The sequence below is a fragment of the Plectropomus leopardus genome, chromosome 20 (assembly GCF_008729295.1).
Source record: "Plectropomus leopardus isolate mb chromosome 20, YSFRI_Pleo_2.0, whole genome shotgun sequence".
Classification (NCBI taxonomy): domain Eukaryota; kingdom Metazoa; phylum Chordata; class Actinopteri; order Perciformes; family Serranidae; genus Plectropomus; species Plectropomus leopardus.
Window position 1 is genome coordinate 16537040 of NC_056482.1, and position 14609 is coordinate 16551648.

Here is a 14609-nt window from a genome sequence, read left to right on the forward strand (position 1 = left end):
AGAAGGGAGGTTAAGAGCTGAGAGAGGTAGCGGGAGAAAGAGAGAGAGAGAGAGAGGAGGGATTGATTAATGGTCCTGGCCTGTGACAGTGGGAGCTTTTCCCTGAGGGGGGAGCTGAGCAGAAGATGAATTATTAAAAACTAGAACAAGGGGAGGAAGGAGGAAAAATGAGTGGAAAAAAGGAAGAGAGTGGAAGAGCGGTTTGTAGGAGAAGGCGGAGAATGGAGGAGAGGGGAGAAAATGAATGATTGAGAGAAAATAAGATGTTGCGGAAGGTGCTGAGGTTGGACATCGCAGAAGAGGGCACATGGTTGAGCTCATAAATAACCAAGGGTAATGAGACTAGTGTGTGTGTGTGTGTGTGTGTGTGTGTGTGTGTGTGTACTGTGATTAGTCTTGAGTTATGGTGATGCAGCAAATACTGGTGTGGGTGACCTTGGCAAGGGTGTCACCGCGCAAACCGCACAATACGCCAAACAGCTTCTTTATCGACTTTCCTCTGAGCTTTTTGCATTTAATGAATACACAGGCCGACAATGCTTCTCTGCGTCTTTATTTTTCTCCCTACACACACACCCATACAAACTTTTTGGATTTTTTTTGTCTGTGTCTTGTACATGTCATTCTCAGTTCACTGCTCAGTTTGCAGACGTTGCCAAGCGGAAAGCTTTAACAGTTTTGCGGTTTTAGTTCCACTTCATATAATATGTTGAAAAATACTTTAATTTTTACAGCATCTTTGATGTACAATTAGAAAAAGACAGACTGTAACTAAATTGTCTTAAAAAGAAAGCATAAAAATCTGTGAGGTTTTAAAAGCTTTGTTGAAACATATTTCAGTAGGACATTTTCCCGCTCCTCCATATGACATCATTTTATGTTTGTTCTTTTATTGTGATGTTTCCTCCATGCAGTCATGGCCGTACTCAGTTCTGTGATCGTATTGTGAGGAACACTGTAAAGCCAGCTCATCTGCTTTTAGCAGTCTGGTCATAATCTCTAATAGGCAGCAGACCATAAACCTGTAAAACCATGCTGGCACATTAAAGGGGGCAAAGGGTGTAGATGAAGAAATCTCTTCCTTCAGAGTAGTGCAGAGTAGTCTGGGTAGTGTAGTTTTGGGAGGCTGCTTTGTAAGCTTGATTGATGACAGCAGACTTTAGACCATGTCTACACATATATTGATATTTTTGTAAACAAATATTTTCCTCGATGTTTTGGCCTCTCGTTCACGCACATATGGAGTTTTAAGTAACTTAAACCGAGATTTTTTTAAACAGCTTCTATTTATCAAAACTCAGATTACTTTTTTATCAGTGCTGACGTGTAAAATAGTGTTTGGGAAATGATGGTGTCATCTCTTCAATTCACACATGCCCATTTTTGTTTTGTGTAATGAGCATATTGCTCCACCTCAGCATCCATTTAAAGTCTGCCAGAAATGACGGTTTTGGATCAGGACAATTCGAGCTTGCAGATGGTGGGACACTCTCAAGGGTAGGGTTGCTGTCGACCAGGAATAGAAGTAAAACTTTAGCATGTCCAGAGTATCACTTGTATGCTTTAGTGATCGCCTTCATTATATTGAAAAAGAAAAACGGTGATGAGATCTTCACTACATGTTTTTTAAAAAGGTAACTTAGCTGATATACTTTAACACCTTTAACACCAGAAATCCACACACAAGTGGTCAGCTGGCGAAGACTGACAGGTGCAGGTTTGAGTGGTGATGTGTCTGGGCTGTCCACTTGTGTTCAAATCACTGGAACACATGTTAGTGCCAGGCTCTTTGTGACTGTTGACACAGACAGGGGACCAGTAGCATCACTGGCTTTTCCTGCTGCATGTCCACTCTGTAAATGAAGGAATAGCAAAACAAACTCATGCTGCATGCTCCTCCTGCGTCTGGGACACTGTTGCTAACTTTTGTTGATGCTGGACAATACTTACCGTAAGTTTTTTTTTTAAAGTGCAATGATCAAAAATTGTTTTAGTGATATTTAAAATGTGAAATATTTATGCTCACCATTTCTTTGCTACATGACAGACTGGTAATTTTGCAGAAGTGATGGCATGTTCTTTATAATGTTTTGTATGATGTTTTTCTAGTTCTGTTTTAATGTGTCTGTTTTAATCAAATGTTTATCAGGACAGTTGAAAGGTCCGGCTTGACATGTACACCCTATTTGTTATTTTGCTGTTGGATGATTTTTTATATATATTTGAATGTGTACTTTGCTATCGTGTGTGTGACAGCACGCATGTGGTAATTTGAAAAACAGCAGAGAGAGTGAGAGTGAGAGAGAGAGAGAGAGAGAGAGAGAGCACAATAAAACAGGATAGCAGAGTGTGTCGGGCCGGCTTGCCAAGCAGAGTGCAGATAAATCACAGGATGAATTTTTAATGCAATCTCCCCTAGGCTGCTGGATGTTACAGAGACGGCACGCAGTTTTTTTATTTGTGTGTGTTGGTTGTTCCATCACTCACAGCCTATTTTGTGATGGGTTTTTGAAGTTTCTGAGGTTTTTTTTCTCCTTTAACTTTACTTGGTTTCATGTTAGGCTAAAGAGGTGTGAAATCTGCTCAAACGCCACTTCCTAAATAGTTTTTTTTGTGGTATTTATGGGTGGTGTTGATTTGTTTTTCTGGGTTTCAGTGTAGTTTTACTACGAGGATCTTTCGGCCTCTGTTGTCAACTACAAACAAACGTTTGTTTCTGCAGCTGGCTAAAAATATTAAAATCCAGTTTGTTTTTATCTCCCTGCATCTCCTTCTGTCGATCTCTCAGCGTTGGTCGTTTGTTTACTTTTGGAGGCCTTCTCCTTTTCTCTGTCATCCTCTTCTCTCCCTCATCTCTCTGACTCTCTTCACAGTACCTCGTTGTGTGTGCTGTCATCCAAGTACTCGCTATGCACTTTAGGCACATGACTTATTAAAAATAAGAGCACACAAACACCTCAGGCACACTGTGCAAGCACACACAAACGCACATACGGTACAATGCTCCTAAACGGTGCTGTAAAAATAATAGATTTTATAGCAGGAAAGAAAAACGACACGGGTTTAGAGGCTCCAATCAAAGCTGATATTGTTCTAGTGAGTCTTGTCCTTGGCATTGGGTCATGTAATTTATAGCAGATGGCCACAGAGAAACACGATGAGACAGGAAGAGACTGACAGAGAAGATGGAGAGGAGAGTCATTGGATTCTGCTGCTTCTAAAGTGAAGTAGCTGCCGCTGACAGGGTACGTGTCTAACCACCACACCTTGAACTGAAATGCTTCTCCTGCAGATTGGGGGGTGATGGATGGAATTGATGGAGGTGATGGAAGTAATGTGTGTAAAACACTGTGAGTAATTGAATGTGTAGGTTTATATGTGCATATGTCATTCATAATTTCCATGTTTAGTGACAAGTGTGTTGGATTTTTGCCATTATATGTTCAAGGTGTTCTTGTGTTGGAGTGTGTGCATATTAGTTTAGTACACAGCGAGTTGTAAATGCTGTGTAATGTGGTTATGTAACATGGGGCTGCCAGCCGGGCGGCCTCACTGGAGCATGAAATGGAGTGTAATTGGTAAGTGTGTGGTCTAAAAGCGCTATGCAACAATGGCATACAAAGGTATATAGTCGTATGGTGTGTGTGCTGATGGCTTGCAGACAGGGATTTAATTTTTTTTTAATGTGCTTGTCTGTTTCTGATTCCTAGAATCAGGTCAATTAGATAGAGGGGAAGAATCACAGGTGGTTAATTTTTTGCATCCCTCATATAATTTTACAGGATCTGTATTACTCATAATAGGCTCTTTGCAAAGTTATCCATTGTTTCAGATGTCGGAGGTTTGGTTAAATAATTTGCTTTGGAGATAGATGTTGAATTTATTGTATTCTAAGAGGGAAAAATGGAGATCTGTGTCCATGTTTTCATTCCACAGTGAACTAAACATGTGTATCTCAAATTTTTTTGGTTATTTATAAATGTTATACATCAATTCTACATATTCACATAATTGAAACATAAATCATTTCAGGTAACATGATCCAGAAAGTGCTCCAAAAGGAAACGCAAGAGATAAAACAGCTTAGAAAAGTGATGTTAATGTACTTTTTTTTTTTTTTTTTTAAATTGGAGTAAATGTATCAAACAGTAGTGCAATTATGCCCAATTTCGTGGGAATATTTAATCTTGGGACATGTCAGGGGGATTAATGTGGTGTGGTGTTATTTGTATATGTTTGGCCATCATTTAACTCCAACTATTTGGGAACATGAGCAGTAAGACGATCAGACAAGTTTTAATAAACCTCCAGATAAGCCAGTTTTGAAGAGTATTTCTGACTTTTTGTGTGCATTCACATTTATGTTTAACTCAAATCAAAGTGGTTCTGATCAGACCTGCAATGATTAATCAATTAGTTGTCAACTATTCAATTAATTGTCAAATACTTTGAAAATTGATTCATCTATGTGAGTAATTTTTTAAGAAGAAAAATTCTCTGATTCCCACATCTTAATTGTAAACATTTTTCTGGTTTTCTTCCTCCTGAGTAAACAAAATATATTTGGGCTCAGAACTGGACAAGACATTTGAGGAGTTTATGAAACACTGATCAACATTTTTCATAATCTTTTGACAATTTGTTTACCAAATGTCTAATCAATTAATTGAGAAAATGTTCAACAAATTAATCAGCAATGAAAACAGTCTTTAGTTACAGCCCTTGTTCAGATAATATGGCTGAAGTGTTGGTTTGTTTGTAACCGGTCTGATTTTCTAAACTGCTTGTGTTTCCTGCCTTTTATTCTGCTGTACTTTATTGTAGAGTTAATGGCTTGTTTACTTTGCTATGGCCATTAGGCTATCATATCCAAACTTGATTTGAGCATGATATATTGAATTATTTGACTTAGTAACATTAACTTTGGCCCTAAGCCACCTGAACTTAATTTTCAGTTTCAAGGATCAGCTTTAGTTCATTGTGCTGAAATTGGACTCAGTCTAATTTTGTTATTTATTGACACTGGGGGTTGTTTGAGGCATCTGGATGGAGATCTGTGATTTATTTCACTCTTACTCATGCGCTCACATATACTTACAAGGAAGGAAGAACAGATTGCGCAATTGACCTCCTGGTTATATGGCTGTCAGGGTGAAATCAAGGACAACCAAAGTGTTGTCTCTAACGGAAGGAGTGTGCGTCTTTGTAATCAGGTTGTGAAGAGGGCATGAAAGCAATGTGCGCTGTTTCACCAGAGAGCACTTTTCGGTCTGTTTTTTCTCGAAAATCATGCGGCTGTTGTCTCTCAAATTAGTGTGAAACTGCGAAATCCTGCATCACTTCCCATCTTGGCCACAGCAGCTTGCTTATCCTGTCGCTTGTCTAAATGTCTGCAACATTATCTGGGCACACGCTGGCCTGGGGGGTCGATTCCTGTCAGTGAGTCCTCCTTAACTGCTCTGATTTACATGGTGATCAGAGCGGCTGGGCAACAACTCCCCCATGGTCGAGTAGTGCGGACGCACACACACACACACACACACACACACACAGATACATGGACACTCTCTTTGCAATGTGGTTTATGGCTGCAGAAGCTCACATTAGCAACGGCTCATAAAATCTGCGACTGTTGGTCTGTTAAACAGTCCTGTGAGAAGACACACAAGTATAAAGCTACACACAAGATTGTACACGTTCCTGTAGGTGCACACACACATTCACAGTTACAGTATCACCTTTTTTTGTACAGTACTATTATCTGAAGCCAAAACGTGACATTTTATCTTTAAATAAAACAGGTAATACATCACTGGAAGGCTTTTGAGCTGCTACAAAATCCTGTCTTTACTCCGCCTTTGCATTGTTACATCATGACCTCACCATCCCAGCATATCCTTATGTGTTTGAACATTGTCATGCCTTTGACAGTTTTTTCCCCCATGCCATCCAAAAGTCATTGTCTACTGTCTTCCTGCTTCCATGTGAATGCACCATTACTCATAGCTCAATAAAGCAACAGTGCAGTGATTTTCAGTGTGTCGTAACAATAAATTCATTCTCTATTATTACAACTATTGCACTTTTAATTACCAACAAATTATTGAAAAAAGCATTTAAAAATTGTTTTGTTTGACCATGAGAAATCCCAAAAGATTATACATTTTTAATGATAAAAAACAAAGAAAAGCAGGAAATCTTCATATTAAGTTTATGCAGTAACTAAGTAAAACTGTCATTGTTTTTTAGTCAATTGTTGCCCTGCACTACCACAACTGAAGCTGCTTACATTTTCCCTTTAAATAAGGGAGAGTCAATATTTTCTGGCTAATGCTTCATGATACTAACAAAGATCTGTTGAAATTAGCATTTAGTAAAATGTCAAATAAAGCCATGCATCTCAAAATAAGACTTTTTTAAATATTGTCATCTTTTTTCAAGGTATCCTAATTCACTCCCTGTCACTCCAGTGCCAAAGTGTTGAGAGAATCAGTCTGCAGAGTCTGGAGTCAAACACTGCCAAAAGTTTGTGTCACACTCTACATACTGAGCTACACATGCTGTGAGGCTGCAGTTATTGTGCAGCGCTTGTCCTCCATTCTGTTAATAGCTTTATCTCACTCACTCTGGTGAAAGAGAATGTCACCAGTTCAATTAGGAATGGGATTGAGTGTGTGTGTGTGTGTGTGGGGGCAGGGTGGGGGGGCCATTGAGTTCAAGTAGATTGATAGTAGCACTCAAACTACACTAGCCATACTACAACTAAAAGGTCATCTGGCTTGTGTGTGTGTGTGCGAGTGTGTGCGTGGAAGCATGCCTGGTGTGTGGTTCTCTTTGAGGCGATGTGTGTACTGAATAAAGGGGAAATGTGGGTCTCGGAGATAAGCAGCTTGTTGAGAGCAGCCTCCTCATGTTGAACTGGGTTATGCACCTCAGGCTTCCCAGCACAGTGCGATACCCTCTAATGATTAAAAATGAACCTCGTCCTTCAGATTCAGGTTACCAAGGGATGATGTAAACAATATTGTGTTATCCTAATTGTTTTTCTCAGCTATGATTTCTTTATATTTCCCCAGAAAATGAAGATGGAGTAGAACAAAGAGTTAAAGTGAAGAAAGAGATAAAAAGGCAGACAAAGCAAAACTGAACTCCAGTGATATTTTCAGGGCTGTCCTAAATACCAGTTCTGAGACACCAAAGCTTCAGTGAAAAATATCCACAAATAATCAAAACCTCAGGGGGGATGAGAGACAAGAACATAAATCAAATCTGTTTTCAGTCTGTGCTCCTGAAATAACATGACAATTAGTAAGGCTGTAACCACCCAAAGAAGATCTTTGTCGACTGAAATTCTGCCTACTCTCCAACCAATCAGTTGGTCGATGGGGGGAAAAAATAATTGTGATCTCCAATGTAGTATTATCTGAAAATAAACTTTTCACTGTAACGTTTGTTTCAACACTAAGCGTTGACAGGACTGATGGAAAAATTTGACATACTGGATGTTACAGAAATTAACTCTGGGGTTGACAATGTCATATACAACATAACGTCACTAACCTTTAATATCTCTGTAACACTATACAAGGGAGACTTACTAGTTTTAGCTCACAAGCTAACATTAGCCATCCTGCTGCTCCAACAAAGGCTGCTTCGGTGTTGTCGTATACATTTCACACGCTGTGTAATCCAGCCTTGAACTGCAGAATCTTTTTGGAGACTTTGTAAAATAAATCTGTAGTGATAAATCCTACACTGGATGTCTTCTGTGATTATGTATCTGTTTTCTGGTTCAAAATGAGAGTTGAAAAATGTTTAACTTTGAGTAAAACTCGTCACTGTCATCAGCTGTCCAATCACTGGGGAGAAGGGTCGGTCCAAATACCATAAAGACTAACTATCACAGAGGACAAATAAAAGTGCTCAACAGCAAAAACTGCTGTTTCCAGCTGGGGAAAGAAATGCTTTGGTGGAAACACACTTCAATCAGCCACTTTATGAGCATGCAGGTCACAGTAATATCATCCATAACAGCTAGAGAAAAAGAATACCATGTAAGACAGTTAAACTGACACTTGACACTGACACCTCTTGACTTTTTGAAGATCATCTTAGTATATTTTGAAACTTTTCCAGACTATAGACTGTGTATAAAGATGGATAATATGTTTCTACTTTCCCCCACTATGCAAAGATGAAGCAAAAATATCCTGTATACAGCAGTTTGAATTTTATGCTGGTGACATAATTTGGAGCCAGAGTGTGTGCAGTAGCGATCTCCGCAGTATTGGATTCCTGCCCATACACATGTCAGACCAATCACAGTCAGAGCTAGCTCAATTATGATATCAAATTCTCTTTTTATAGCATCAAATTACTTATTAAACCAAATTTATCAAAAAAAATAACACTTGAAAGTAATCGGGAGATAAGAAGAAGAACTACAGAAAATGATGAGCTGCACTTTTTAATTTGGGCCCATGTCCTGTCTGCCAACATGAAGGGGGTGGGGTTTATGAAGATACTGCAGCCAGCCACCAGGGGACAATCAAGATGCCTTGGTTTCACTTTTGGGAAGTTGTAATGTCATCCATATTTATGTACAGTTTATGTACCAAATGCTTGACCTTTTTCAACGTCATGCTAGTGTATATGTAAGCCTGTCACAGATGATCAAGCTGTCATAGTCACAAAAGTAGACATGTCATTAAGTTTAAATGCCCTTTTCTGAGAATAACTAGTATTAATGTTAATGCATAATGAATTTTGTTGTATAACTATTTCTTAATTAATAGGCTATTTAGGATTTGTATGGTTAATGGTAAAGAAAAGCAAAGTCTTTAAATACTGATTCAGACATCAATTACCTTAGCAATGATCTAAACTTCTAAGCTTTTTTATCGGCATTAGATATTATTTTGATGTACATAAAAGTAATGCAGATAAAAAGGAGAATAAAAACAAATAATGCAACAGAGGTGGTATCACTGCCAGTCATGAAAGCACTGAGGAATTGATATGAAATATGTTATGACAAGCACCGCTGTATATTCATGATTTCATTTCTCCTTTTAATTATACAGTAGCCCCAAAGAATTTACATTATGTGTATTGCTGAAAATGTTGTGCTATGAAAATTGATTAAAATGCACTCTGAATGTAATTAAACTTGCAGAGGGTTATCCCATCATCTGTTCTCTGCATTGCCACTTAAGTTACCCGTCGCATCAGTTTAACATTACATTAAATCACATTAGTTAATATCTAATGGTCAGATGTTTAAATAATCTCTCACATCACAAAGCTGCCACGCACTGAAATGCTGTGACACGAAAAAAGATATAAACAGCCGACATGTAATTTACAACGTGTTTCATATAAATGCACAGGGGCCCATCTGGGTGGCATTAATTGCAGAGTGTGAATCACAAAAGCCTGAGTTGCACCTGCTCCCCTTCATCTTTTTACCTTTCCATCCGTCTTTGAATTCAGCCTTCCCTGCCTCAAACATTTTACGTCATATTTAACAGATTCCGTACTGTTCCCAAAGCCCTCCTTCGCTTTTCTCTATTCTCTTTGTGCTTGGCTTTCATGCCATGCCTTTTCTATTTTCTGTTGTTTACTCTCCTCTGTGCTCCCCACGTCTGATGCCTCCCACCTGATCTCCTCCACACCTCCCAAAGAGTAAGAGGGAGAAAATGAGAAAGAGCTGACATAAATTCCCAGGGCCAGAATGTCCGATTGAATTAGGACACGTGGAGAGGATATGAGGATGGTGGTCAGATGAATTTCTGACAGCTGTGTGTATGTGCACATGTGTGCATGCATGTGTGTCAGGGTCAGGGCCATTAAATAGAAGCTGTCACTGAGTTAAGAATTGATTTTTCCCATAAAAGAGATACAACGTCCGCATGGAGGCACACAAATTTGTACTCATGTGTGGTGGGCACTAAGTTTGTGTATTTAATTTGTTTGCCGTACTGTTGTAGTGCAGGCATTTGTGTGTGTTTTTAATTTGGTTGTGTGATGGAGAATAGTCAAACCCAACAGGGAGCCCAAAGCTCAATTTGATGGATTAAAGCTCAATGTGTTGTTGAAAACCTCTCTCCAGTGGTGCCTGTGCTGCGTGTGTTCGTGTGTGTGTCACTTTGTTTTAGTGTCTAAGTCCATTTTAATCAAACTAAACTAACTAAACTTAATCACTAACTCCTACTTTATCTTTCCCTTTCAGAGGTCCTTCCGTTCCTTTAGTAACGATGACCGCCATGTCATGGCAAAACACTCCACCATCTACCCCTCCTCTCATGAGCTGGAAGCCGTTCAGACGCTGGTGTCCACTGTCGAGTGCGCCCTCAAGCACGTCTCTGATTGGCTGGATCAGAGCAGCAGCGACGACCACAGCCAAGTAGACAGCCAACCAGCAGACAGCACAGAGGAGGAGGATCCTGGCGACGAACCCAGCAATGAAACTGAGGATTCAAGCGACAGCTACAGGTGGAGTAACAATGACACATAGTAGAGCTCGGCCTGTCACAATAATTATCAGCTTATCGTACGATATCTGAACATGACCTCGATCATTTCGTATTGATGACCTCAATACTGCCTATCATGGCCAATGTGGTGCCACAGCAAACAGCAGGGTTATTTGACCAATAAGACTTTGGTGCAGCGCTTCTCCGTTTTTTTTCTCTCCACCCCTGCCTAGTTGTGCGAGTCTTAAGAAAAAAGACATTATACGTGTGACACAGCGTAGCTCACCAATAGCCCCTGGCAAAGGGACAAAAAGGAAATCATTTTTAGTTTATCCCCCAACAACTTCATCCAATGAAATCACAAACAAACTACAAGGAGCTGACTGTGGCACACTGGCTATCATTATGTGGCACATTATAAATGAACAAATGCGATGTTCCCAGAGCTTCGCTAAGCTTTTCTATTAGTCTAAAGAGATGTCACTTGGTTTGTTTTTGTTTGCCAAATTTTGTATTAAGTCTGAAACTGGGTAATTTTGGGTTATTCCTTTAAAGGAACAATGATTTTAATTATACTTTCTTTTGTAAAGTATCAAATGCTAATTACTTTTCACACTAAAGCTTTCCTATCCATTAAAGGAATAAAAAGCCCCCAAAAAATAATCTTAAAAAAATGTTATTAGGAGCATTAAATGGTTTTGAAATGACTATAATTTCATTTATCACAATTATTTCTTGGACAATTTATTGTCCAACAAAAGTTATTACCATGGCAGGCCTAAGTAGAATTGCAACTGATGGTTCTGTAATTAAGTTTTTTAATAATGTTTGAATATTTAGTCTATAAAATGTCAAAAACTTGACATGACGTAGGAGTTGGCGTCCTCTTACTTGTTTTATCTGTTTAAAAAATGTTCACTAATAGTTCAACATATTGGGAAATACTGTATTTCGCTTTTTGGCAGAGAGTTAGATGAACAGCAGGAGCATGAACGGCTCGGAGGAAATTAACCTAAACCACTTGACAATCTCTGGGCACAGTCTCCATGGTTGGCTATCTTCATGAATCTTTTTATTGAGGGTTCACTACTTCTCATTAAGGTCTTGGATTGCCTTGTCGGATCTTATTTTGCAGTCTTAACTGGCACCTTATATTTTAATTTGTTCATCGTACAGCTATTTACCAAAGATTACATAAAATATTGAGGCATGTTAAGACATTCTTCATTTAAAGTAGTTATTATGTTTGGCAAAAGATGTTGGAAAGTATGAATACTCATATTAAATATGATAATGTGACTTTTCTTTTAGATTTACACGGTGTTTTGTTTCCTGCACAAGCTTCGATCTTATTCAAAAATAGAAAGCAGTAGCACTTGATTATTTTTTTGCTGTGAATTTAAAATTCATTTTGGTTAAAAACCACCTAATAAACAATTGTTACCTGTTGTTTATTTTTCCTTAAAAACAGAGAGCCCAGCAGTGGCGGCGTGCTGTGTGGAGTGATGAGGATCGGCCTGGTGGCCAAAGGCCTCCTGATCAAAGGCGACATGGACCTGGAGCTGGTGCTGATGTGCAGAGACAAACCCACACAGACACTGCTGGACACTGTCTGTCACAATTTACCCACACAGATAGAGGTTAGAGACACACACACATACACACATGCATGCAAACGGATACCTCATTTTACGTCTTAACCTCTTCGTCTTTTGTTTTTCTCATACAGTCGCTTGCAAACATACCGTTAACACACATTTGCATCTTGGCTGTGCATCAAACCTTCAGTCATAGTCTGTCAAACGTAATCCAAGAAAGCTCTATTTCTACTGAACACTCTTCTCCAGTGTCAGAAATTAAGCGATTTGGATGAGCTTTCATCATTTTATGAGTGTTCCTGCTTGAATTTGGCAACTCTTACTGCTACGTGTGTACGTATAAGTTCATGTGTAAATGCAGAGAGAAGCGAGAAGTGTTGGCATAAGTAGGCAAGAGACAGCAAAGTCGTCAAGTGAGAAGTTGAGAGGTGTTTTAGTATGTATGAGTCATGTGTGATTAATGCTCTCGTCACTACCACAGCATCATGTTTCCTCTTGAAGAAGTCATGGCACAGGAATACAAAACACGCTGATCCCTACAGTACACACAGAGTGTACACAAAGTGCAGGCACAAACAGACAGGATTTATTTTTTACATGCTGTCACTTTAACTTTTGGACTTGTTTGCTTGTAAATTATCTAGGAATTAAATTGTATTAAACTTTTTCGAGCCTTATGTAGCTCCCAGTGATTGCAGTCCACCATCCAAGTAATTTTTTAGATATATATTGTTGCAACCAAGTGAACTTTTACATTCACAAAAAAATCAGTTTGAAGATAAAGTATTTCGCACTAACTAAAAACGTGGTTAAATTTCCCATCCTGGCCAGCTAGTGCAGAAATGACCCAATGAATAAATTCTGCCCCCTGCCTCTGCTCTGCTTGTTCTCTAACTCAGCTAAGTGGTGTGAGAGAGGAAATGACAAGAAGGAAAAAGCGCATGTGTGTTTTCTGTCTGTGTGGGCAGGGATGTAATCTTGTGTCTCAGCCCAGTGACCAGAGATTCTGATTTTCTCATCTAGGCCAAATGGGATGTAGATGGGCCCTCTGCGAATCACTGCTCACTTAAGCAGTGTTCGAAACATACACACAAACACACCCATTTGTTTTTGTCACTTAGGAGGACATTTCATAGACTTAGATTAATATCCTGGACACTAACGCTAACCTTAACCACAACTTCCCATCCCCATTCATACAAATTCATATTCACCCTGGTTTCCTGCTCCAACCCTGATTTCATATCGTAAGGGACCAGTAGCTCACAAGCAAGTAGCTAGGAACAAAACCTAAGCAGGGTCGAGCATGGTCACAACTTGGAGGGGAAAGCATTGAATAACTGTGTGAAAGGGGAGAGGCTTGGACCATAGAGACAAAACACTAGACGTCATGCTCTGAAAAGCATGCCCACAAGAGGGGAAAACCATCGCCGCCACAGTATGCACCCAAAGGCCTGTGGCTGGCTAGAAACATTAGATTTCAGCATGTCAAAGAATTATCTGAGCACCATATGTCTACCAGTGAAAGTGGTTAAATACTTGCAACTATTTAATGGTATCACCAGGTAAGGTCATCATTTAATCTAGCAAAGATCAGGCCTTGCATAGAGTAGTTTACTTCAACATTTATAGTTTGGCTGAATTAGCAACTGTAACATTTTTAAGAGTGTCAGGATCCCATAGTTTTCCAAATCTTCCTGCTGTTGTCTGTATCCACTTTTGTCTTCTCAAAGTCTCAGTTTTTCTGTTCGGCAGCTTTTAAAAACTTATTTATGTATTCTGTACTCTGCTGGTTGTGCATCTCACCACACAGCAGCTTTTAGGCATTTTTCATCTGTTTGCTAGAAACTGACAAAGAGGCACCTTCACGCAATACAAAGTCAATGAGGAGCGATTTATTGTTTTCCCCTGCGGTGGGGACAGAACTTAATTGTGCCCTGTCTCTATTGTTTTATTCTACATCCTCGGGATGTAGATGGCCTCTATTTTTACCCTGTAAAACCTGGGAAAATAGGATTTGAGTTCTAAAAAAAAAGAAGTTCAATAACATTTCCTAAAACTATCAATGAATGAATAAAATAGAATTTTTTAAGAATGAAAGGAAAAGAAAGAAAAGACCTTAAAAACTTCAGAAATGGGGCGTCCGGTAGCTGAATGGATAAAGCAGGCGCTCCATTAGTGAAGGCAGTGTCCTTGCTGCAGCGGCCCTTTGCTGCATGTCATCTCACCCTTTCACATTATTGATCTGTCTATTAGCCTTTTTTTGTCTCAGTTGTGTTTTCGCCAATCTCACACCTTTTTTTCAGTGCCCTTTTATTCATTTCCTTGTGTCAGGTGTATGATTTTGACGGATCTGTTGGTACAAATGTGACTTTTTAAAACTACACTGTTGACAATAATGTGAAGACAAGAAAGAAAGAGATACATTGCTTTCTCACATTTTAAAATGCTTCTTTAGTTCAGCATATCAGTCATATCTTAGGGACCAAAATAACCCCTTTTGGAAATATCAGGAGATGCCATAACTGCAAGGCTA

General features: G+C 39.2%; 1 protein-coding gene across 1 annotated transcript in view; it reads left to right on the forward strand.

Annotated features, from left to right (window-relative positions):
- Nucleotides 1-14609, forward strand: part of LOC121959517 (spermatid perinuclear RNA binding protein) — a 92305-nt gene that overhangs the window by 57022 nt on the left and 20674 nt on the right. The window contains exons 4-5 of the mRNA XM_042508862.1: nucleotides 10232-10494; nucleotides 11947-12115. Of these exons, the coding sequence (XP_042364796.1) occupies nucleotides 10232-10494; nucleotides 11947-12115 (432 nt within the window). The remainder of the gene's footprint in view (nucleotides 1-10231; nucleotides 10495-11946; nucleotides 12116-14609) is intronic.